The sequence below is a fragment of the Gouania willdenowi genome, chromosome 6, assembly GCF_900634775.1.
Source record: "Gouania willdenowi chromosome 6, fGouWil2.1, whole genome shotgun sequence".
Lineage (NCBI taxonomy): Eukaryota > Metazoa > Chordata > Actinopteri > Blenniiformes > Gobiesocidae > Gouania > Gouania willdenowi.
This window is the reverse complement of record NC_041049.1, coordinates 60,833,760-60,861,063: the sequence shown is the minus strand read 5'-3', so window position 1 is coordinate 60,861,063 and position 27,304 is coordinate 60,833,760. Positions and strand designations below refer to the sequence as shown.

Sequence of the window (27,304 nt, the reverse complement as noted above, 5' to 3'; positions counted from 1 at the left end):
GTGGGGGTCTCCGTGGCCCCCTCTCCCTGTGGGTTTGGCCTTAGGCTTTTGTTCCCTTTAATCCGAGCACTCTATTGAAAAGCACGAGGGGGTGTCTGGCTGAGATTAGACCGCCAGCTCTTGTGTGTGCTTGAGTTTCTCACAGACTGCAGCTCTCATACGTTTGGAAATAACACAGTTATCCCACATCCTCAAGGTGGCTGACAAGAATGACAAGTGAGACGACGATTGGCGGCCAATCTTCGGCCTTAGCGTGACACAATGACCTCAGCATTCCCCACAAGCCTCTGCTTCAACCACAGTGAGACAAGGCAGGGCTGCTTTAGCACTTGATTCATTTTGAAAAGGTTCTCGAAAAACCAGACACATGTCATTCACTTAAAGTGTTTTTACGATATGCCCATTATAAGCTTAACACATGGGCACATCCCCAACATGTGCATTGTTTTATATCTTCTAGATATTGATGGTAATATATGCATCACCTTTAAAATGAGATTTTTGACTTTTTTTTTGCTGTTAACATACAGTACATTGTAAACCCGAATAAGTTACCAGAACTCAGAAAAAATTAAATAATTCGATTGCCTCAATTTTTTTTAAGTTGATCAACTTAAAAGTCAAAATTTTCCAGAACCTAAAAGATTTGATGACCGGCTACTTGTACTTTTTGATAACAGTTAAATTAATGTGCTATAAGAGTTCAGTTTATTTTTAAATAATCCCTATTTGAAACAGTAGGACTTTATCATACTTAGCATGTAATTACTTCATTCTATTAAGTTGTACTTAAGTTGTGTTTTTAAGTTATGCTTACTCATAAAAAAAATTCTATCTACTCAAAAATGATTAGTTTAAAGCTGATATCTGGAGTTTCTGAGAAATCTATGTTTATGTATGATTCTTTTGACACGTGAAAAAATCCCTATAGCTAGTCTTTTACTCTGGTCTACTGCCGGTGGTCATTCATATACATTATACCCCTATACAAATGGAAACGATTGTCGAGTGCGCCCAGCCAATAGGCTTCGACTTCCTGTTTTTGAGACTGTCAATCAAAGTGAATGTGGAACTGTGCATGGAAACAAGGCCGTGCGTCACAACAGCAAACAGGTAAATATGATTTAGGCTCTTACCTGACCCATAGACCTATATCAAAATGACCCGATGCGACCTTGTTATGTTCCGGGATGCATGTGCAGAAAAGTAGAGGCGTGACTTCTGGTAGATTGGCAGAGGCAGGGGGAGGAAGTGGAGTTGTTTAGGGCGGGACATCGAGACGTTTCTCAGAAACTCCACATATCAGCTTTAAAGTTACTCAAAAAGGAAGAACATGTTACACTAACTTGACATAATTATGTTAGTAGAACTTTTTCTATAACTTTGAGTATGAACTACTTCATCTATTTAATTACTTTGAACGTCCGGGTTTACAGTGGAATATGCCTTTATGTTTAATGCACTTTGTGGGAGTTGGCAGCTGGTGGTTTTTTTTTGTTTTGTTTTGGGTTTTTTTTGTGTCAAATATCCAAAGCACTTTCAATTTGAAAATAAAAATATATATTAAAGCTACTATTGAAAAAGCAGGTGATATTATGATTAATTAAAAAGCGTTTTCATGCATCCGGTTTTGATTATCATGTAAAAATGACACACACTTTGTAATTTATGTCAACATAAACACATGGGAAGCAGGAGTGTATATGTTTGTGGTGTTCCTTGAACTAAAAAGTGAGCAAATATAGTCGAGACAAGTACACTTTAATCTAATTATAAAGTATTAAAAGTCAAATTGTACGCATTAACCCCTCATGTGTTTCTTTATCAGCTTTATCTCCTAGCAGCTTTTTCTGTGCTGTAAATATAACCAATGAGTTAGATGATAAATATGCTTTCATGTGTGAAAACATCTGCTCGCTCCTTTTTCCAGCAGAGAAACGTGTGTGTTTGTGGTCTGATAACGTATGTGCAGTTAAAGAAGGTCAAATGTCCTGCAGGACCATCAGCGTACGCTACAGTAATTGTAGGATGCTAATGTTGCTATAGCGTTGCTATATTGCAGATGGGGCACAACATATTACTTTTGATGAGGAAAAATAACAAATCAGTAACCCATCACACTTTTTTGATGTTGATCTAAATCCCATGTGCCCGGGGGCCAAATCCGTCCCATTACAACATCCAATTTGGCCCACAGGAGACAGTAAAAATTACAGAAAACACATGAATTATTGTGTAAATTACCAAATAATTCAGCTGTAGATATCGCAAATTCACCAATTTAATGAAATTCTACAATATTTTTAGGGACCTGCAGTTTTTTTTTGTTTATTTCCCATGAATAAAGTCATCTTTAATTGCAAATTGTGGAAAGAACTCTTAATTTTGCCACAAATCTTGCAAATTCCACAAAATTCCTCTAAATTACACATTTGGTTACAAAATCAAGATTTTTTAAGTAAAGATCCAACAGGGACTGATTTCCCACATAGAATCTGTGGCCCAATTGGGATTAAAATGGTCCATATTTGGCTCCTGAACTAAAATGAGGTTGACAAACCTGGTCTAAATATGCGGACATAATAAATGTTCTGTTCACAAAGCTTTGATGTAATTTTCTCGATCCGTTTCTCGCTATATGCTGAACATGCAGTTAAACAGGATCCTACCTTTGCGTTCATACTACATAACAGGTAATAATGTTAATACAATATCGATATCAGTTCAGTATCAGCAAAAAACCCCAAAACAAAACAAGTATGGGATTATATTAGCCTGCATATAATGTCTCTGATAATATACTGTATATTGTTTTCATAGGATTTATTTAAGTTCAGGGTCTTCTCATTCATTTATTTTATTCAATTATAAAATATTCTTATGATTAATGTTAAAATGAATGTAACTCATTGGTTAATTATAAAGGATTCAGTTTTTCCTCATGCGTACTATTGTTGACTATTGTTTTCTGTTTGCGTGATATCACTTGATAAAGCCTTTTAGAACATTTCATACTAAAAAACAAGCAATAGAATTGTGTATGAGTCACACTGATACTGTATCGGATCAATATCGATTACATATGTATATACATGCATGGGCACATATATACATAAACTTAGTATCTATCTATATCTCTATCTTATATAAGGCACCACCACAGGTTATAATAATGTTACAACTCTTTGCAATGCTTCCTTTTCTTCCTTTGTTTAATGTGGGTTCTCGTTACCACGTGGTGTTGGTAACGGATTGTTTGAACTGCAGAGAAAAGCCATTCGGAGCTAATTAAGCAGCCATTCCTCCATGCACACACACACACGCACGCGCACACACACACACACAGCAGCACCGACACAGCACCGGCATTTGTCAGCGCTTGACCCCGCGTGGTATTGATTGACAACCCGGGCTGCGTGAGTGACAGCCCCCGCAGCAGCGGACCAATGGGAGGCCGGGGAGGAAGCGCGCAGGGCCCTGATTGGACGAGAGGCCTTAAAGCTGCAGAGGAATCCACGTGGGGAGAGAGAGAGAGAGAGAGAGAGGGGAAAAGAGAGAGAGAGAGAGCAGACATGGCTGTTCATATCACACAAAGGCAATCACTATCCCCCTCCCCCTCCCCCTCCTCCGCTGATATAGGCGGCGTTGTGCAAAACACGCTCCCAAACGTGCACCAGTGCATGTACATTCATACTCTTTTCCTCGTGTATTTCCTCTCACACCAACACTCTGAGCTCATAGATGGACAAACATTAACGTTAACGTCTGGTATTATTATTATTATTATTATTATTATTATTATTGTCGCTGCTGCTGCACACGGTGGGACAGACGTCTATTATTATTGTCGGTAGGACGGACGGGTGATGCCTCGAGGACCCACTGGGGATGACGTCATGTTCAACTTGCCCCCACGTGGGGACCACCTCGCTCCTATTGGCTGCTGAGGGTGCCCTGCTGTGATTGGCTGGAGCCAGAGCCGCTGTGTGTGTGGCAACCGGACTGTGGAGACGCAGCTCTGCCTCTGTTCAACAATATCCAGCCTCCGCCAGTCGGAACACACATTTTGGAGGCTCGTTTGTGCCATTTTCTCTTGATTTTTGGGGATTAACCGACCGCAGAAGGCGCGCATTTCCTCGGAGGTTGAAGAGAAAAGTAGTTTTAACCGAATTTCCCTCCACCCGGTGTTCGGGTTTGGCTGGTGCGCACTAGGAAGTAATACACAGCGAGGAGGGATGCTTGCCTTCGAAGGATTATAACCGCAGGAGTTACGTTAATTTCAGTTTTTTTTTGCTGAAGTCGCCTGGGACGTTACGCACGGGTACGTATCCTAGGAATATGCGGGGTTAACGCGCACCGGGCTCGGAGCGCACCGGGGGCGCACCGGAGAGGAGGGAGTCAGCTGCTGCTGTTGCTGTGGCCTGGGTGTCAGACGCTTTTATTTTTCTATACACACTTTATCATCGGATATACTGCGAGATTATTGTGCTTTTTTTAATTAGAACGATGGCCTTTTTTTTTGTTATTAATTCAAATATTGAGTAGTGACTGAGTATAAGGTCACCGGGGAGACGGGAGCACACGGCCCGTTCCATCCAGCTTCTGACCACTAATGAAGTGTAATGTGTGTGTTTGTGGATGTGTTTTTAAACCGCGTCATTCTCTCTAACACTACAGGCTTTTCCAAAACCCCCTCCCCTCCCCACCCCCACCCCCTCCCTCCACCCCTGTCTGCTGCGGCCGTGAGGAACATTTCTACCATTTTGCCAAAGGAGCCTCTCACACACTGGAGCCATAAACAAAGGATACATTTCAAGATGTATCCACAAGGCCGACATCCGGTAAGACGCACCTTCTCTGTGCGCATGTTGATCCCTGACTGGACTGATAAAGCTCCACAAACGTGTCCCCGTGAAGCTGTGAAGCGTTTTCCGCCTAACGCAGGTCATCAAATCAAACGCCTATATGTATTTTGTTACAATGCATTTGTATGCAACAATGGAATATGCACTTAAGTGGTAAATTGATGCAGATGCTTTGGATGCCTGGAGATGTTTACTCATGCACACAGACAGAGTGTGAGTGAGGACAGGTGGTGGTGGTAGTAGTGGTCTTAATTCATTTTTTTTAAATCAGATTTCATATTCTGTGTGAGCGTACAGTATATTCATGTGGTGGTATTAGGTGGTGTGAATGCAGACCCTCCTCCTGTGTGGCAATGCTTTCATTTCATCTATGATGCTAGAATCACTCTGGTCCTCTCCAAAGGTGCCAAAAGTATTAATTTTCAATACTCAAGTAAAAGTATCGATACGTGAATAAAAAATGACTCTGGTAAAAGTGAAAGTATTGAAGTTGCTGTCTTACACGAGTAAAAGTGAAACAGTTGGCTACATGCTACTAAATGTACTTAAGTACAAAACAAATGTCCCTTCAATATAAAGACAGGGTTCCAAACCAGCAAATTCCATGTTTTGAATATTTTTTAAGAAATTGTAGAAAACTGGTACAAACAAGTTAAATCTGTTACCTTTGAACACCTGGAGAGTTTAGCACTCACTATAGATACAATTTGTAAATAAAATGTGTCAAGAAAAACAAAGTGCAAATGCTCAATGAAACCCTGAGCAGCTTTGTGTTTAACGTTTTTAAAAGCTTGAAAATGTTTGCGTCTTTTTACGTCATAACGTCATCTTCGAAGGTCTTGAAAGTAACGAGCTCATTTTTTTAGAATGTAAGGAGTAGAAAGTGCAGATTTTTGTTTAGAAAAGTAAGGAGCAAACGTAAAAAGTCGCCAAAAAATAAATAAATACAGATACCAGAAAAAAACAACTTAAGTACAGTAACAAAGTATTTGTACTTTGTTACTGTACTGGCCACCTCTGGCCCTCTCGCTATCAGTGCTGCCAGTCATGGATCAATCTTTGTCCACATGTGATTGAATTGAACTGTTGTGATTTGTTCTTATTCTTATTGGTCACACCTTGTTTTCAGGCTCCACACCAGCCTGGCCAACCTGGCTTCAAATTCACCGTCGCTGAATCCTGCGACAGGATTAAAGACGAATTCCAGTTCCTGCAAGCTCAGTATCACAGGTAATGATTATCAGCCAAGCCAAGCGTGACAGTGTCAACATTGACTCTCCTTTGAATGCTAAAGGTTAAGGCTAATATTTGGTAGTTGACTTCAACGGGAATGAAAACAGACCTGTTTTTTTTTTCTGTCCACTGCTATCCTGCGGTTATGAGTGAGTGAGTGAATGAGTTGTTGAAATCATTCTAAAGGTGGAGTACAACATATTTATCTATCTATTCATTTCAAAACAGGAAGTGTAACTTATGGGGATCTAAATAAAACAAAGCAAAACAGCTTTATATTAAAAACCTGTTTACATAGAACAATGTACACACAAAATGAATACATATTTTTTTAAAAAATGCTACATTTGTGTTGTGCAAAACAAAATAAAAATATGGTTTCACTATATATTTGTAGAACAAAGTTTACAATTATGTTATAGGTGTTATAAAAGGGTAAAGGGTTATGCGCATAATTTCACATATATACATCTGTATATATACACACACATATGTGTCCGGTTATACAAGTACATACATATATACATACAGTACATGTACTTACATATTTATATAATATATACATGCATGGGCAGACTATCTATATTTACATAAATGTATCTATAGCACTACAAGGAGACACACTTCTGGTTCGCGAGATTGAGCAATCAATCACTGATTCATGGAACTCCTGTTTACATTTACAAAAACTCCTTCACTGCCCGTTCAGGGTGTGACCATAGATATATACTGTATAGACATATATATATTTATTTTTTTCATTGAACATTTAAAAAAAATACAAACTCTCAATAAGGATAATAAACTCAACTGTTAAAAAAAACAAAACAAAAGGAAAATAAATAAACAAAATATTGCAAGTCAACAAATACAGTGCATCAGGGCTCCCATATGAGTTGGACATACAAATATATATATATATATATATAGCATAGGCCCGTTGGGACATTTCAAGTAAAGTGTCTTTGTGAGCTTTGGCTGAGGAAAAAAAAGACACATATGCACAGAAATATATACATACATATACAGGTGTTTTTTTGTTTGTTTGTATGTTTTTTCATCTGAAAGAAAGCTATCTATCTATCTATCGGTCTGTCTATCTATCTATCTATCCATCTATCTATCTGTCTATCTATCTATCTATCTGTCTATCTATCTATCTATCTATCTATCTATCTATCTATCTATCTATCTATCTATCTATCTATCTATCTACTGTATCTATCTATCTATCTATCTATCGGTATGTCTATCTATCTATCTATCTATCTATCTATCTATCTATCTATCCTATATAATGCATGAGTGAGTGAGTGAGTTGTTGAAATGACAGACACTCAGGAATGACACCTTTTCTTCTCTTCCAGTCTTAAGGTGGAGTACGACAAACTGGCCAGTGAGAAAACGGAGATGCAGCGCCACTATGTCATGGTAAGATTATGTTACAATGGGGGAGCAATTATGGTTCAAAATTGCAAGGCTTGTCAGAGACGTGGCTGGGGTGGAGTAAGACGTGCTTTAGTGATCACCTGTAGTGGTGGTTAGGGCGGGTTGAGGGTTGAGTGTCAGGTAGGAGCCTGTGTGAAAGCCCCCGGGGAGGGTTTGATGAGCTTGTTGTTTTCCTGACAGCCAGTGTGTAGTGTGTTCCAGGCTTCATTATTAGAGCTGCTCCTGAACTCCCAACGCTGCCCTCTGTGTGTGTGTGTTTGTGTGTGTGTGTGTGTGTGTGCTGATCTGATTATTCTCCTAGGAGACTCCACGCTCACACATATACATGGCCATAAATTAGGTTTGGGGGTCCAAGGCGGTGTGTGGGAAAAATGCACCGAGACGAACAAAATGGAGGTTGTTTGCCGCTCTTTATTTTTGACGTGATATCCTGAGAAAGTTATCCACTTTGATTTCCAAGAGCAGATTTAGAAAAAGTCGGACCTGATGCTAGAAATTAGTTCAGACATTATGTAACACAAGAAGGAATGTTTCTGGTTTAAAAAGAAAACACACAAAATACAATTCAAACTAATGCAAGCTGGCAGGAATTAAAGCCGTCTGTTTTTAGAGGTAAACATGTCAGTCTGATAAAGTGTAGGTTAGGTAAACATGTAGGGAAGTATCCCACAACCAGCTCCGGGTGTCGGGTTACGCTTTGGCTATGGAGCTCTGATCTCAGACAGAATGGCTCTTGTTTGAGAGTAATTTTCGAAGAAGCTAATGGACTGAATAATGCATTGGCCTCATCAAATAGACGCTGACTGGAAAGCCATTTCAGCTTGGGCTGCCACTTGTGGGCTCGGTGGATTAGGTTTCAGCCAGACAGACTGACCTCGCTGGAAATATCAGGAGTGTTGGCCAATCACCTTACGTTAAGTAAACAGACATATAGTGGAGATTCAAGGGCTTAAGATGCTAATCAATAAATCCAAGCCTCTTGTCTCTGTGCTCTCTATGCAAACAACTAGTTATCACTTTATTGGTTTATTTGCCGTCTGGTCATTCTTCGCTGATCAACTTTGTCTCCAACAGGAAGTGTGAATGTAAGCTTTTCATCTTAATGATGACTAGAGCCAGACCGTTTTGGGATTTTGGGGCAGATGCCGATACTCATATTAGTGCTGGACGATATGGACCAAAACTCATATCTCGATATTTTTTCCCAAAATGGCGATATGCGATATTGTGAAAGTCGTTACCAATTTTAATAGTCGATTTTATCGATTTGTTGTTGCAGCCTTTTTATTCACCTCACTCAGATTTAGTGTAGTGATCGATTACATTGATTTTTACATACACATCAATAAATCTATGTAAAAATACAGATAAAACTCATATTTTTAAATTCTTTCTTTTCATTCTTAGATAACTGCTCTCCGCTCTGTTCATGTTTTGGTTTTCATCTAAATTTAAATGTGCCAAACATTCATATTTAGTCCTTATTAGTTGTGCTAAATACGTGTTACATATCACAGATATGCACTCATAGCCACCTTGATATGGTTTGCTTAACAATGACCACTTTGCCTGTTATTTTTACTCTGTGAACCTGATGAAACGCTCTGACAGCCATGCTTTTGGCCTACAGGCTTTGACGTGGGAAACCTCTGCTTTAAACCATGTGAGAGTCAATCATTCAATCAAGTTTTATTTCTAAAGCGCTTCACAACAACCAAAGTTGACCAAAGCGCTGTACACAATAAAAATACAATTTAAAAATGGCATAATATAGAATTAAAAACAGACCATTATCACATTTCCAGCAAGTGCCACAGAACTATGTGTAAACGCCCTCCTAAACAGGTGAGTCTTTGGTTTTGCTTTGATGGCACGTAGAGTGAAACCAGATGTATTAATATCTGTATCCAATCAGGCACAGCCTAGATACAACACTAGAGATTTGGTGTTATTGATCAACTCCATTGATTAGCAGCGTGGTGATCACATGGAAACAATCTGTACATAAATAGAAAAGCCTTCAGTGACTCTATATCTAACACCTCACCTTTTCTTTCTCTCCAGTATTACGAGATGTCCTACGGGCTGAACATAGAGATGCACAAACAGGTACGTAGCGACATGTTCCCTGCATTTCTCAGCTCACTGGTTTCCCACTGTGTCAGGGGGAAGCATGTGCATCAGTGATAAGGTGTAAACAGGTAGACACACACATGCACGATGGCCAGCGCTGCTTGTGTAATGGCTGTGGTTTGTTTTCAGATGTTAGCGGTGTGTGTGGTGTCAAAGCAGGATTTGACTCAGCCCTTTGATAAGATTAAAGCTAGACTTTGTCAGGCTTGGCCTCTGACATAAAGATTAAAGAGACAGAGTTGCTGATTGGTCAGAGTTTTCTTTGTAATTACACGAGTGGAGGCAAAGTCTTCTAGCCATTTATTGTGTCTGTAGCTTTATCATAAGATCCTATCTGGTATTGCTGCACAGATAAATCACATAGAAGCCTAAAGTAATAAAGATTACATGAATGAATAATGCTGGGCTTGCACTGCATGATGCTAGTAAACCAGTGAGGCAGTTCTTTTCCTTCGTATGCATCAGCCCAGCCTGGTTGATGACAGTGGCCACGTTTACATGGGAACTTTAATTCCTAATGCAAATTTAATTCCGAATTAAACTTAAGTCTGAATCAGATGGTGGTTTATTTTGATTTTAATTCCGAATTAAATAATTCTTCTGTCTTGTAAACACTTAATTCCGGTCGTTCTGCGCATGCGCGACTTGTCGTGATGACGCGCTGGTGAAGACATAGTCCAGGACGGCGGCCCGGACTCCATCAGACTATTTATTTAATAAGAGCCTTAAAAGACATGGATATAATGAAAAGAGTGGATGGACGGAAGCATAAACGTGCAGACATTCACACGGACATCAGCAAACGGAACAGCTTCACTCATAATGCGCGGATTATTATTCACTCAACGTCCTGTATAGTGGAGGTAGAACCACTGTTGCATTAACTGCAGGCTTTGATTGACCAAAGTACAGACTTTTATCTCTCTTCTGCTCCGCGGATGAAAGTGAAACCGTATTATTGTCAAGCTTTTGCTTCCAAACTACAATCAAAATAAAAGTGAGAACAGTTCTCATGTGGTTTTCTATGTTGGAGCCGAAAAGAAAAGGTTTGTTGCATGTTTTTTCCCGATAGACGTGATACGTCATGTTCTGACCCTGTCCAATCAGAAGCCTTCCCAACCCCCAGACCTAAAGTGGAATTGAATAAAGCCGAATAAACCGCTTTTTCATGTAAACCTCAATTCGGAATTACTATTTCCATGTAAACACAAAGCAGAACGCTTTAATTCCAAATAATTTAATTCGGAGTAACTAATTCCTAATTAAAAAAATATAATGTAACCATGGCCACTGTGTCTGTAGCTTTATCATAAGATCCTATCTGGTGTTGTTGCACAGATAAATCACATCGATGCCTAAAGTAATAAAGATTACATGAATGAATAATGCTGGGCTTGTACCAGTAAACCAGTGAGGCGGCTCTTTTCCTTCTTATGCGTCAGCCCAGCCTGGTTGATGACAGTGTTGGCTGCTCGACGGGTCGGCCTAGTGGGGGATCCATCAATGTCGGGGGCGGGGGGTGGGGTGTCACGCTGCTACTTGTCTGTTAGGGCTTGGGCTGCTCTGATAGCTTCTGTCAGGCACTTATCGCCAACCAGAGGAGGAGCGTGAGGGCGTGGGGAAGTTACTCGGGTGGGTGGGGGGGGGTCGTAGAATAGGAGTGGGTGGGGGAGGGGCATCAGCACAGCTCTGTGTAAACAGGTTAATCGACTCATCCATTTTAGCGCCTGACTTTTATCAGGAACCTCAGCCGAGCTGATGGAAGAGCTTGAATAATTCATCAGAGGGGCCCTAACCTGCTGAACGCCGTGTTTGTGAGCAAACATCCACGCTGCTGCTCAGGCTGGGGCTGGGGGTGGAGGGGGGAGGAGACGGGGAGTGGTTAACAGACAGGGTCACCATGGATTATTGGATGCACACAGGCATATTATTTTCCTGCAGGGAGATTTATTCCACACTGAGGAAATTCATTCCTCTAACTGTGCCTTTTTCATTACCGTGCAGGACCGTAATTCAGATTTCTGCTGCACAGACGAGACAGATTGATGTGGCAGTATTATCTGATCCTTCCCTATCAGCCATGACAGTGTGTAGATCCAAACCACTAATATCTGCTGCATGATGTTTGGCTCTAATAACCATCACATCGCATGGTTCCACGAGCTGCTGCATGCGCTTTGAGTTTGATCTGATTTGGCCCCGGCCCCCGTACACTGACTCCTCCAAGCTTTCTATGATTCCATTTAACAAACGTGTCATTTGGACTGGCCCATGGTGTAATGGTAATTGATTTACTTGGAAATTGGCTGATATGGGATCACATGAGTGTTTACGTAAGCAAGCTATTTTAGAAGGTCTACTCAGTGGACTTAGCGTTTGTCATGTGATTGATCACAGCCAATCGTCAATTATGAATTGAACGTTCAAAGTCGCTGGCTTGAACTGATGTTTTACATTGTATTTAGTGACTGGAAGACTGTCAACATAATAACGTCATTATATTTTATATACAGTATATACTTTTTACACATTTTTTAACCACCCATCCATATAGTCTTTATTGTGATCAGAATTGCTGAATTGCATTACAGGGACACAAACTCACACATTCATTCTACATTTCAGATCAGGGCTGCACAATTAATCCAATTTTATTCGTGATCACGATGTTAGTTGCAATGATTAAATAAATCTGATCGTCTGCAATATTTACATTTATAATACGGGCTCTGCACTCTATAATAATGTATTCATTCAGTTAGCCTTTGGTACATTGGGTTAATTTTTTAGATTATGTTTTTATTATAATTGTTATTTAAAGCTTAGCCTTTGGCACATCGGGTTATTTAAAAAAAAATATATTTTTCATCATAATTCTTATTTAAAGCTTTATTTTGCACTGTAAATGTACACATACTGCTTTTTTAAAATTAGTGTAATAAAAACATTTTTTTTACCAAATATGATAAATAATTGTGATTATAATTGTGATTACAATATGGACAAAAATAAACGTGATTATAGTTTTGGCCATAATCGTGCAACCCAATTTCAGATATCTCAGTCAACTGAACATATATACACTGTGACAGAAAGAGCATTTTAAACCCACAATATTTTACAGTAACTGATTTTTATGCCTTTAACAGAGTTTTTGTGAAATTAAATTTGCAGATAAATTAAAACAAATATAAGTATTTCATTTTAACGCACATGAAATGGAAATAAATGTATTTTATTCTCGGAAAAGCTGAGTAGTTATGTTTTACAGTGGATGTGTTGCCTCCATGAATTGCACCAGGCTTTGTGCATAGGCCGTGTGCTTCCCGCTGCCAGTTGTTGTTTTTTTTTCTGTACATTTAATACTCATCTGTGACTCAAGTCTTTTTTTTTTCTCCATCACTGAAAGCAACTTTTGAATACCTCTCTGCACGCCATTGACAAGCCAGCCTGAGAGTGCTCTTAAAGTGGTGCTACACAGGTCCGAGTACCTGTAATTGTGTAGCAGCAGTGCAGAGAAGGCCTCTCAAGGGCCAGGCTGTCATCTACTTAAAGTGACAACAGCCCTGTTTTTATCTAGCAGCAGCAGAACAAAAAAAAAACGTCCTCCCAGCTCTGCACTGGATCTATTTTGACAGCAGTGGCGAGCTGGGTTGATGCCTTGTCTCTGTACGTGCACTGGCTGCTGTGAGCGTGCACGGACAGCCAGTTGTTGAGGGCACAGTGGATCAGCCACCTCCTGACCCCTCACAGCCAGCTGTCACCGTCTCACTAAGCTACAGAGGGATGGACTGTACACTCCAGGCTTTTTCACAAATCCTGTCAAATGTTCCACTGCTATTTACATGGCTTATCTGGACAAACATGGATTACACCAGCCAAGAACCCTTTTTCTACCCTTTCTGAGGAGCTTCTTGAGCTCTTTAGAGCACTTTCTACATAGCATTAACACTAATTCCCATGAAACCTTCATATTGTAGTTCATCCCATCATGTGCCAGTATTTGTTGAGGGGCGATAATCATGCTGAACGTTTGGTTTCGTAGGGTTGTGTTACTGTTGTTGGACTCACCATGTTTAAATGAGTACAACTACTTTAATGAATGTGATATTAAACAGGACTGAAAATAGAATTTGCTTAATAAGTGATCAGGTTTCTCACCAGGAATTTTTCAATATTTGTTCCAGCCTTACTTTAAAGCTAAAAAGGTATTTGTTGAATTGGTGAAAGTGATGATGAATGTAGTTATAGAGTTACTCATACTTGGTATAGGTCCTCCACTAATAAATACTCACAGACACTGTAGAGACAAGAAATAACATTTAAGTCAAAAGACTGATTCCAAGACTTGCTTTTCAAATTTAAATGAGGTATTATGTGGGACCTGCAGTAATATTGGAATTTGAAACACACACACACACACACTAGAGCTTTAATCAGGCCGAAAAAAGAATACCCGACCCCAGAGAACGCGGCCCGAACCTGTCCGACCCGAATGTAGCCGATGTCTCTTTCTATTCACCTCTATTCGCGAATGTAGAGTGATCCGTTGTGAGTTATAAACATGACGAGCATAATACACGCTACGTCTGGTTGAAGCACTGTTCATATTGGATGATAATTACGCGAAGGGTACAGACAGGCAGCATCGGGGGCAGCTAAGTGGCTGTAGGGGTCCTCTGGTAAAGACGGTACGGCTGATGTATGAGTTTCTCGGTTATGCAGATTAAAAAAGTTAAAACAACTCCTGCATGCCTAGAAGTCCCTTTTGTGTCCAAGTCTGCAACAAAAATTACAACGGTACCAACTAAAAAGGAAAAAACAACAGAAAACCCCCTCTATGTTGCTGAAAACTGAACGTAGGGGGCGCCATCGGTCTGTAGCGGAGCAAAATTACGACATCGGGGGGCCCTACGCTCAACAGCGCTGGCGTGAAGCCTGGTGATTATCACAGCTTTCCAGGGCGTAAAACAGTTTTGTATTGTCTTTTGGGTTAAGGGTAAAAGTATTTGGATTTGTAGATCAAGTGAACCAAGCTGTAGCAACATACAGTCAAACCCAGGTCCTGGATTGTATTCCTGGTGCTAATAACTTTATCATTGTGCTAACAAAAATAACAATTACACAGATTGAATGACTGAGCTCTGGAATCATTTATCTAGAAATCATTTATCAATGCAAAAAAAGTACAAATGCATCTACTTCATTCTACTTTTATTTTACATAGTTGCATTTTCATATCTCCTCTTGGTGTGATTTCAACCAAAGGAAATGAGACATGGATACTGTAGATTCAAAAATGTGTATAAAAGGGTGAGCGAGGTTAGATCTAGAAGAAAATGGAAGATGAGAAGCAGAGAGGGGGCAGTAGCCAAAGTACAAATAGGGAAAACAAGAAGAACAATATGATGCAAACCTTAGGAAACCAGGAACATGAGGAAGTATCCAAGTACAAAGAGTGACAGTCGTATAGCAAACACACAGTCACCACACACTGCTTAAATAGTGCATGGAAGGTAATTAAGGGATGAGAAACACTTGAGTGAAAACATGCGTCGTCTCTCTGCACGTACACACTCACAAAACACAAAAAGGGACTTTGAACCATAAATAGACCCAGAGACTAAATAAACTAGAATAACACATGATGTGAAACTAAAATAGCTTTAGCATAAAAAAGTCGGAGTGCCATGTCGTAAGCAGGACATTACTCAGTGTGCCACTGAACACCAACAGATCCCAGATACGTTCTTGATTGCACTTTAGTTCTTTGACGTTGCCACTGGTTGCCATGACAGCAACCATGGGGGCAGACAAAATCATTACCATCCTGAAGTAATTAGATGGAAGCCTACTGCATCTATCTCTGAATGCAGTACCTACACAGCACAGGCCTCTGGTCTCCCTGCTGTCACCACCATTAATGCACGTCAGCACATTCATTCAATTCAATTCAACTTTATTTATATAGTGCAAATTACAACAATAGTCATCTCGGAGCTCTATCAAAATATAAAATTCACACATATTTTGATTGTACTTTTGAAGCAGCAGCTCAACAATAACACACAGTGTCAGTTTGGACCGTGGAGCGGAAGAGAAATATATGAACTAATCACCGGTAAAAAGCCCAGTAAACCTCTGGAAAACAATAACCAGGAATAAATATTTGCTCCCTGGTAAAGTTAGTAGCTCTAACAACAGGTAAAATGATAAACTGATGATATTACAGCCTGTACATGCAGTACGGGGACCTATTTATTCTGCCTCTTGGTCCTAGTGCCAGCCACCCGGTGAAGCCTATTCCGTTTGCCATGTTTACTGATGTCCGTGTGTGTTTAATAAGTCTGTATGAAAGTCCATTGACTATTTTCATTATATCCATGTCTTTTAAGGCTCTTATCAAATATCAAATATATCGTCATCAGCTCGTCATCGCCGCAAGTCGCGCATGCGCAAAACAATACTAATTAACTTAAAGTGACTTTAACCAAGTTAAGTGTTTACAAGAAAGAGGAATTATCTAATTCGGAATTAAAAACGGAATAAAACAGTCAAATAATTCGGAATTAACTTTAATTAACTTTAATTCCGAATTAAATTCGCTTTAGGAATTATGTGTTTACAAGGTCAGGTTAAAGAGGAATTAACTTGTATTCTGCTTTAAAGAGGAATTAAAGCTCGCATGTAAACGTGGTCAATGACGAGTCAAGTTATTTTTACTTACAAAATGATGCTGGTTTGATCAGCCAAGCTTTGTGTTTTATTTGCTGATCCACTTCTTCTTGTTTTTCTCTTCCAGTGAAAGATCTTTAAAATATCGGCACATTTTTAGACCTGTGCCACTGATTTAATGTGTTACGACTTTGTTTTATGAACTGCATAGTCAGTATTTCTAAGGCGGGGCTGTCATCAATGTCATCCCAAAGAATATTGTACCTTTTCTAACACATGATTTTCATTTCCGCTGATTTCAGACATCAACTGGTTTCCTCTGATGTTTTATCTCTGCTTGGCTTCTTTTTTTTTTTTTTTCGGTCCTAAGTGGCTATCCATGTTGTAGCTTGGGTCAGCAGGTCTCATTCTGTTGGACATTACTCTCCAATCTCTCTGGCTCGGTTCAGAGACAATATATCTGGCTGCCAACACCGCCTGGCATTTCTGCCATGTGTAATAAATAAGCTGGCGGCCTGCAAAGAACATTGTGTGTGCTGCTCTAAATGAAATTTCAGAGAAAATCCCTGTGATGGGTTTGTACTCAGCAGTGGCCCTGAGTTGAACTGCAGCTCATAAATTCCACAGATGATGTAGCTTTGGAGCTGTGTTATTCTCCTGAACCTGAAAGTCTCATCTTCAAACCTTGCAAGGAGAATGAGACAGAGTGTGTTGGCTGTGCAGGGTTTTAACTCCACCTCCACACTCTTTATATCCACCATCCCTTTGGTACGTCCATGTGATCGACAGGCTGAAAATTCAATTTAATGACCTGCCTCCGAGCACGTAATATGATTTTAAAGCTTGTTACGGTCATTCAAAGGTTCCATTTGCATAATGATCCCAGTGAGATAGGCCTGCAGCCGTTGCCGTGGCAGTTGGTCGACGAGCAGAAGAATGAAGGCATAAATGGGAGGCGTGGTGGGCTGTGGGCGGTGGGCTGGCCAATCCATCGCAATATTTGCAACAACAAAAAAAAGGCTCAGACTAGGGCTGGGCGATATATTGAGATTCAAGATATATCGAGTTTTCTATTTTATTATAGAAAATGACAATATTGAGATATATCTATTTTTTTTAGCTTGTTTTTATTTATACAATCCCACAGAACAAATCACATCATACAAGTATTTAATATTATTCATAAAGTACAGTCAAACAGTGTCCTTCTTTACAATTTTTCCATATTTCTGAGATATACAGTATATTTTGTGGCTTTTTTTGTATTAAAATTAGGGATGTCCCGATACAACTTTTTCGCTTCCGATACGATGCCGATATTGCAGCCTTGGGTATTGGCCGATACCAATATCAATCCGATACGATATCAGCACAAATCATACATACTTTTATGATTTATTTTGTAGTGTGGAATGTTAGAAAAGGCTTGATCAAGTGATGTCACTCAAACAGAGAACAATAGTCAACAATTCAAGTTCACTTCTGTTATTTTTTACTGTCAGTATATGGTGGGAAAAACTGAGGGCGGGGACAAAAACAACAAAAACTTATCGGAGCGCTTATATCACAGATTTGAGATGCAGTTTGATAAAATCCGATATTCGTTTTCGGGCTGATAATGGACCGATATCCGATATCGATATCGGATTGGGACACCCCTAATTAAAATACTCGTTTTTGGAGTCGCTGCTTTTGTTACTTCTCAGAACAGCATGAAAACAGTTCACACTGCAGAACTCACTCACACGTGCTGTCCCTTATAGGTGAAAAAGGCAAATTGTGCAGCTGTTTGTTAAGAAATGAACCTGTGTGGCATTTTTCACCAGAAAATTCAAACCCAGAACTGTCTTTCTGCTCAGACTTCATTGAATTAAAAATACAGAGAATAATATTGTATAATGCTTTTTTGAGAAAAGATATCAAGATATGAGTTGTGGACCATATCGCCCAGCCCTAGCTCGGACTCAGATCTGGGAAAGAGTGAGAAGTTGCTTTCCTGTAATGTTATTGATTATAGCGTTGAGGTGTGTTAGCCACATGCTTGTTATGGTTTGTTGTATTTGCTCACTCTGCAGTTCTGAACCGTTAATGCACACATGTAAGCAAACATTGCAGTTTAGTTGGTGGGCTTCTTCCTGGGGTGTGGTGGTGTGGTTAAGCTCTGAGGTTAACAGCAGGACGGAGTAGTTGCTGATGAAGGGGAAGAAGGGCAGCGTGAGAGACGAGCCTCTCCACAGCAGCACTTTGCCTCGTGCTCATATCCGTTTAGCATGGAGTGCACTCTCAGCACAGCTGTGCTTCATCCCCCTGGGCTCTCCTAATGTTTTAAATATTTCAAATGTCAATATCACGCTGTTTAGAGGATGTTGAGTCAAGCACTTCTGATTCCCGCAGTAATTGACTTAATCGGTGTAAACATTAAAGGCGAGGTTACATGAACTCACTGTCTGCTTCGTTCTGTTCTCTTACATGTAGCGCTTTGAGATGACTTTTGTTGTAATTAGTGCTATATAAATAAAGTTGAATTGAATTCTCCCTTTGTGTTTTACAGACAGAGATTGCGAAGCGGCTCAACGCAATTTTAGCACAAATTATGCCTTTCCTGTCACAAGAGGTGAGTGTTGAATACACTTTCCAAACACATGAAATGTCATTTAAAACTGACTGTATTTGTGATTTTTCAACAGTTTTTGTTGTTCTCATTAGTCACTAAATCTATGCTAAAGGCCAGAAATGGCAAAAGTATTAGTACTCAAGTAAAAGTATAGATATTTGAATAAGAAATAAGTAAAAGTATTGAAGTTGTTCCGTTACTTGAGTAAAAGTAAAAAGAAGTACATGCTACTAATTGTACTTAAGTAAAAAAGTAAAACAAATGTTACTTTAATAATAAGACTGGGTTTTTTTTTAAACCAGCAAATTCCATGTCTTTTTTTTTTTTTTTTAATAATGTAAAATATTAGTATAGTACATATGGAAACAAGGTAAATCTGTTACCTTTGAACACCTGGAGAATTCAGCAGTCATAAAGTGTGTAAATAAAATGTTTTAATAAAAAAAAAAAATGCAAATCCAGAGCAGCTTTGAGCTTAACATTTTTAAAAACTTGAAAATGTTAACCATAAAACTAAGGGACCTGCCGAACAGAAAAAAGCTCTAATTACGCAAAATTTGTTTAAAGAAATTAAAATAATAAGTCACCAAAAAAATAACAAGTACAGATACCAGAAAAAAAACTACTTAGTACAGTAACAAAGTATTTGTACTAAGTGTCCTGTCACCTCTGGTAAATGCTAAAATCTGTTTTTGACGTGCAAACAAAAACATTGAAACCTTTATTATTATTATTATTATTATTATTATTATTATTATTATTATTATTATTATTATTATTTATTTTTTTTTTTAATTATTTTTTTTTAAAAAAAGAAAAAAATAGGATTTTTTTTTTTATTGAAACCTATAATAAAGATGAATATAATGTATCGGCTCACAACATGGGGACTGGATTGGAATTTACAACTTTCAAGTAGAAAATGATCTTTGTTTACCTTTAGTTCATCAACTGAAATTTGTATTAAAAACAAAGACGTAGTTTGAAAATCATGGTTCTCCTGTGTGTGTTTGTGTGTGTGAGTGATGTCACCTGATGTGTGTTTGCCTTCCTACAGCACCAACAGCAGGTTGCTCAGGCAGTGGAGAGGGCGAAGCAGGTGACCATGACCGAGCTCAATGCTATCATCGGGGTACGTGGACTTCCCAATCTGCCTCTCACCGTGTGTATACCCCCTTTTTTTTTACCTTCATTTGAACCTGGTTTGCGGCAAACCTGCATGTCAGACATTGGCCACGATTACATGATGTTTTTTTAATTCTAAATTAAAGTGTTCTGCTTTATGTTTACATGGAAATAGTCATTCTGAATTGAGGTTTACGTTGAAAACAGGTTTATTTGGCTTTGTTTAATTCCGCTTTAGGTCTGGGGGTTGGGAAGAGTTATGATTGGACGGGGGGGGGAACATGACGTATTCATGTCTAGCGGATAAAACATATAGAACATAGAAGACTACATAATTAGAACTATTTTCACTTCTATTTTGGTTGTAGTTTTAAATACAATAACAATATAAATACATAATAAACAATATTACCTGCAGTAATTGTATATATGCATATATTTATCCTTTATTTATCCCCGATCCTTTTATATTTATCATTATTACTAGTATTGTTTTTGGTTTGTTTTTTTGTTCTTTTTCTGTTCATCGCATCAACAGCCAAGTTAAACTCCTTGCTCTGTTTTTAAACTGTACTTGGCAAATAAAAAAACCTTTTTGATTCTGATTCTAAAATACAGCAGCTCGACAATAACATACTGTTTACCTTTTTGTTTCATTTGGAATTAAAATGTCAATCCCATGTAAACGTGGCCATTGAACAGTTGTTACACCATGCAAACAGAAATGATTGGCTATTTGAATGCATCACACCATTACTGAAGCTGTTGTGCAGATTTGCCTCTTCCAAGTTAAATGTGTTTATATCAGAGCTGATATTGTGATCTGTGGATTGTTATGGAACTTGTTGTTGTTTTTCCAGCATATTTTTAATGTGTCACTTTTACTCCTCATTGTTTTAGTGAGTACGGTATTAGGGAAAGGTCAACTGTAAGAGAAAATAGGATTAAGAGTTCAATTTGTGCTGTTAGGTTTGATAGACGCTGTTGTGTTGGAGTGTATTATCATATTCTGCTGCTGTGGGAACTGTGGTAGGTCCAATACTCCATAATACACAAGTTTTGTTGGTTTTTCACACACATTTGCCCAAACTTCAAGAAAATGTCTATTCGTACGGTTGCCGTACGGACAACATCCGGTGTTATTGGTACGTTTTCCAAAGTACACGTACGTAACGTCTTAGGGTTAGGGTTAGGTTATAACCTGATATTGCAACAACATTTAGGGTTAGGGTTAGGTTTAATCGTAGTCACATGACCTAAACTGGCCAATGAGGGGCGCTGTATACGGATAGAATGTCTGTGTATTGATACGACAACCGTACGGATAGCCACTGCCAAACTTGTAAAATGGCTTGTTTCTAAACTTGAAGGCAAAGGGACAACTCAGATTCTTTGTTACTTTTTTTCTCTTTTGTTTTCTTGAAGTAGTTTTAAAAGGGAAACAGAATAGGTTGATAACCTTAGACAAACAGAGAAGAATACTATTATTTTACAAACAACCAAACTCAACTTAAGATTCCTTTTTAAAAAGTCATTCACAATTGGACTCTGACCAGTTGCGTCTTCATGTCGAGCACGATCTGTTTGTTTCTTCTCAGTTGGTCAAAATGCCAGTGAACAGACAGTCAAACATTTTGAGCCATGCTTTGGAGGAAGGTGCTCCTCAAATATGGTTCCTGACGGAAACACTGGTGGATGTTTTTAAAGTTTTACTTCCAGGAATTGTAGTTGCCCCTTCAGGCCTGGAGTGCACGCTACACTTTAAAATTGTTTGAGGTGTGTTTGTGCTCCAACTCAACACACAGAGATGCAGATGTTGCAGTGTATACTGTAGTTTTTGTCCTGTCTATGCTGAGATGTGTTGGGGTGTGTGCATGACTTGTCATTCGAACAGGAAAGCCTGGTCAAGTACCTACCGTGTCTCCAGCGACACATTAAAATTATCATAACTCTTAAAACTCGCTAGATTGGAAATATTCCAACTGTTTCTGAAAGCTAACCTGTTGCACTTTACTGACAACCTACACACATTACGGTAATGACGTTCCCTCCTTCGTAGAAAGCCCGTGAAGAAATCGCTTTGGCTTTCTATTGTTATAGTTGCCATAAAATGGCCTGTTTTTGCACATTCAGAAACATGGTAAAACATTTTTTTTAAATGTAAATTGTGTTGTACATTGTAAATTTTATACATAATGTTATTCATGCGAGCTTTCATTGTTTTCTTCCTACTAAATCTCAAAAGATCTATTTAATTTTTGTGTTTTTCTTCATTTTAAACTGATATTACACTAGTAGAATATGTAATAAATTCTAAAAAAAAAAAAAAAAAAAACTATTATTGGCAGTCTTAAGTGTTATGGAAAAAATGGTAAAAGCACTTCCTCATAGGACATTTACTGACCATTTTATAGACAAAATAAACAAACAAAAAAAACACCCAGGCATAGATATTAATATTCCAGGTGTTAAAGGGTTAAAGCACAGCCATCATCCTGCAATTTACAAATCTTTTGCAATTAGGTGTAAAGATGCAAACTAAGTAAGTCATTTAAAATGGATTTATTACTCAGACCTACTTTATATCATATAGACCAGTCGTGTAATATCCAGCTATAAATTCATACTATTTGTAGAACTAATATAACTCTCCAGAGTTGTTTTTTTTGGCCTTGGTATCATCTTCACCGTCTGGTTTTGTGTGTGTGTGTGTGTGTGTGTGTGTGTGTGTGTGTGTGTGTGTGTGTGTGTGTGTGTGTGTGTGTGTGTGTGTGTGTGTGCGTGTGTATAAATGCAAAGCTAAGAGCTCTTGAGATCTCTTCAAAGCCCGTGTTGCTTTAATTGGCTAAGGTTTTAACGAGGGACCTCATCCCTCACTGTTGACCTGGATAGCAGCGTGAATTAAAAGGCTGAGGGGGAAACGGCCAGCATTACGAGCTCCACGAGACAACACACACGACAGTCGGCTATTGCAGCTCTGCTCAGCTCTTCTTTGCCCACTTTAGCACTGAGCAGTTCATCACTGCTTTAGAGCACCATCTGCTCCCCGTTGATCAGCTGTGCTTACCATACACTCTTAGATAAGAAGTGATTGGTTTCAGCTCCAATTTAAAGCCGAGGCGATCACTGATCTTATTACTGCAGTTGCAGGAATTAGAGACAGGCCCAAAAGGCAGACTTGATGACTATTTAAATTCAATTAATGCCCCCGCGGTGACCTTTTGTTGCTGGATAATTGCTGATTGGTGTGGGTCTGAGTTGGTGTCTAGAGGTTACGGAGAGTTTGCTGGTGCAGAGCAGCTGGAAACAGCAGTTAATCATAACAATAGAAAACTCTATTTTCAGTGTCTTTCCGTGGGTATGGAATCTTCATATTTGCAGTGTTAGAATGTTGTTCACTGAACGATAATTTTGTTGTATTGTCCTCATGCTGAACTCAAAAACAAACAACTTGCAAAAAGGAACCCCTTCTAATTTTATGTTCAGATTATGAAATAATTTTCATCAAGGGCCACATTAGCCATATGTTTGCAGACAACCAACTCCTTTGCTAACATACATAATCATTTCTGTTTTTTTTTTTTTTAAACCTTTATTTAACCAGGAAAGTCCCATTGAGTTTAATAATCTCTTTTTCAAGAGATCTCTGTTGGTGTCTGGAGTAAATTTCAATTGCAAGCTCTATAGACCCTTTGATTGTTTGTAAACATTGCGACGTATTTTGTTGGGCGGGGCTTAGCCTGGATGCAAACCACTATAGATGACTTGCCCGCGCTGTTAGACAATGGGGAGCGACGTAGCAACGTGTTGGCCATCTTACCTCAGACAGCTGGCGCCGCTCATTACATCGATGTCAATGGTGCATGTACTATTTAAATAACCCTAACTTGCTCAATTTTCAAACAATTTGATCATGGCAAGTGACAATTTCAACATGAACAAGCATTCTATGTCATACCTACGTAGAATAAGGTTTGTAATAAGGCAAACAGTTTGTAAATCCGTCAATATTTCATCGAGTTAAGGATATTTTTGTTCAAGCTGTTCACTCGCCTTCCAACAGCTACCGTAGAGCATGTCAGAATGTGAGAACATCAGTTGTCTGAGGTAAGATGGCCGCCGTTGAGCTACGCTGGGGAATCCCACTTGCGTCAAAGTGTTGATATATATATATATATATTGTACTGCTGTTCTGAGTACAAATTTCCCGCACAGTTCTGCGGACGTGAAGTCAAATGACGCTGATAGTGACGTCAAAGGATGCTAGCGCACGTTCTCGACGGCTTGGAGAGGCGTCCCATTACCGGAAATAAAGCAGAATGAGAAGAAGACGGCTTGGAGACTAAACTACTGTTTGGTTCCACAGATGTACGCAGAGGCATGTGCACAGGTCGTGCAGTAAACAGTCACATGAACGGAGAGTAAATAAATAACCGTGTCACAGTTGGAATACGGATCGGGCCACATTTTCTTGTCCGAGTCCGACCCATCAGTGAAAACGTCATTTTTTCTTAAAGATATGACATATTTACATTTTTTTTAGTTGTAAGCACTGATTTCATTAACAAACAACTGTTAATGTCAACATCAGATCTGCTCACGGGTAACAAGCGACAGTGAAACACAAACAGGGATGCAGTGCACGCAAGTGACCCATTAGATTTATTTACATAATCCATGTATAAAAGATAAGGATAATCCATGTTATTTTGCAGTAAAAGGAATGTTTCAATGGTAAGGCTGAACGATTAATTGCATTTGTGATATTATCGCAATATCATAAAACGAGATTTTCTAATCGCAAAGGCTGCAATTTATTTATTTTTTGTCCTGTCTTGTACTATCGTGTTAAGTTCAGAGAGTGTTTAAGAAGTGAAGTCCACATGTTTCATGAGATGTGAAGTTAGTTAGATATGTTGAAGAGGTTAAGCCACAGATTTGGTTGCTTTATTGTTGTAATCTGTGCTTTAAAATGTATATATTATATTTATTTAAAGTTTAAATAAATCTGAAATTGTTTATTATGAAACAGATTGATTTATTGCTTGTGTTCATTGAAAAATAAATGACAAGAGGCCCTTGAAAAAATAATTGCATTTTAAATTGCAATCGCAATATTGAGGATAAAAATTGCAATTAGATTATTTTCCAAAATCGTTCAGCCCTAATAATTGTCCTCCTCTGCTCCATCCTCCTTCCTGTTCTCACTGTTACAGTTAAAGCTGCATTCTTCAGGACTACAACAGCTGCAGCGGGAAAGAAGAACGCTGCGCGCAAACGACACTATGTGACATTCCACGAGCACTAGTTCTAAATATCTGTCTGAACCAGACCCGTCTGGTGCCCTAGGGTCCCGTCAGGCTTTGGTTGGGTACCTACCATCTAGTCACAGTATCAGCTGTGCTCCAGTGATAAACAGTTGATGCCCCAGCAGCGGAGGCTTGGCTGATGACTGCAGTTACACTAACCGCCGTCGTGTCACTATGGAGTCTGATTTATACATCCTGCCCGACCGCCTTTAACCGTGTTAAATACAATAATTTCATAAAGCTTGCAATTAAAATCTACTAGAGATACCCTTTAATTTTCACACAGAGTTTACTCATCAGTAGTCATGTAATGGTATAGTAGAGTTGGTCGTCCAAAGCCTAAAAGAAGGTCATCCAAGGTGTTTTTGTGTCCTCAGGCAAGGCATTTGGCCTCACATACTGCAGAATGCCCCAGGCCAGCTCGTTCTACTTACACCAGTGACTGTGGTGTGAGTGAATAATAGTTTCTCATCTACCCTGAGCTTCTCAGAGGCAAATCACTACATAAATCCAAACTAATAATTGAATAACCCCAACCCAATGCCCAACTGAATCTTTTTAATGAGGTTAGAGCTCATTACTAATGACTCTTCTCACCCAGTCATGAATGGTCAGGTCCAACTCATTGGGTCATTGGGAGGGAAGTTCACTTCAGACTGAAGTGCTTGTATCTGGAATATAATAACCATGCTAGCAATCATGGGACAACGGTCAATATAAAGTTCACCCTTGTCACTCTATTGTCTCTCCTTGCCACGAATCTCGGTTTTCAACCTCTGCAAAGACTATGGACCTAGACTAAAATGTGTTGATTCATCTTTTGGTTGCGTTTTTGTGCCCCTTGTGCTAAACTAAAGCCAGAAGGAAGTCTGCACAGAGTTGAGAAGCTGATCTGTTAATTTGACAGTCTTTCAGTTTTATTTCTTTATTATTGTTGGACTTACATTGATACGCCCGTACCATAGAGGAGCAAAGCTTTCTATAGTCCGACGTCAAAGTCCAACCTCATTTTAATTACAGTCAAAGAAACCATAGTTTCAAGTGATGTTTATTGTTCACGAGGAGAATCAGCATTAAGCCAAAGCTTTTTCCGTGAAATTGTGGTCACGTTAAAGAAATGCATTGTGGGGCATTAAGGTTCACAGTTGTAGTTGTAGTTCAAACCAGTGCTTACTGTGTACTACGTTTTTTGGATGATGTGAGTCCAATGAGATAATAGGAATGGTCAGATTTGTTTAGAGTTTGAGGCATCTTTTAGGGCTGAACGATTTCAGAAAATCATCTAATTGCGTTTTTTTCCTCAATATTGCGATTTAATTTGCAATTATTTTTTTAATGTCCTCTTCTCATGTATTTTCAACAAACATAATCAATAAATCAATGTACTGTGTTCTAATGAACTAAATCAGATGTATTATACATAAATTATTCTTTTTTATAGGCTAAGATTATGTTAAGATAAAGGAAAATGAAGCATGATTTAATATTAAATACCGTTTATTTATCTACTTCAATTACGGTTGTAAACTTAAACACTTTGACATGCGGTCTTGTAAGCATTCACCATGACAACATAACAAAATTCTCCGGAACAGAATAAAGTGCAAGAAAAGTAAAGAGGACAAAATATGTGCTTAAACTAATTCCACATTTTTTAGGTAAATCAAAGTCCCAAAAAACATAAAATAAACGAGTGCATGCTTTTATTTTTCTTTTAAGGGTCCATGTTATGCTAAATCAACATGTACTTTAAACATCATAAAATGCTAATAGGGCTTCATACACATGCCCAAAGTGTTTTTTTTTCATTGATTCCCTCAATCGTTAGTTAGAGGGTGATTTGCTCCTTTCTTACTGCAGGGTGAGCACAAACACCTCGCTCCAATTTGATGACGCGTTCC

General features: G+C 38.9%; 1 protein-coding gene across 7 annotated transcripts in view; it reads left to right on the top strand.

Annotated features, from left to right (window-relative positions):
* The first annotated feature begins 3,994 nt into the window (after positions 1-3,994).
* Positions 3,995-27,304, top strand: part of tle3a (TLE family member 3, transcriptional corepressor a) — a 45,550-nt gene continuing 22,240 nt past the window's right edge. For 4 of the 7 annotated variants that reach the window (XM_028448873.1, XM_028448871.1, XM_028448872.1 and 1 more), the window contains exons 1-7: positions 3,995-4,321; positions 4,678-4,841; positions 5,995-6,095; positions 7,466-7,529; positions 9,612-9,656; positions 18,907-18,969; positions 20,027-20,101. In XM_028448873.1, the coding sequence (XP_028304674.1) occupies positions 4,818-4,841; positions 5,995-6,095; positions 7,466-7,529; positions 9,612-9,656; positions 18,907-18,969; positions 20,027-20,101 (372 nt within the window). In that variant the 5' untranslated portion in view covers positions 3,995-4,321; positions 4,678-4,817. Of the gene's footprint in view, positions 4,322-4,677; positions 4,842-5,994; positions 6,096-7,465; positions 7,530-9,611; positions 9,657-18,906; positions 18,970-20,026; positions 20,132-27,304 lie in introns of all 7 variants that reach the window. The other 3 variants (XM_028448868.1, XM_028448869.1, XM_028448866.1) reach the window with 1 other exon arrangement.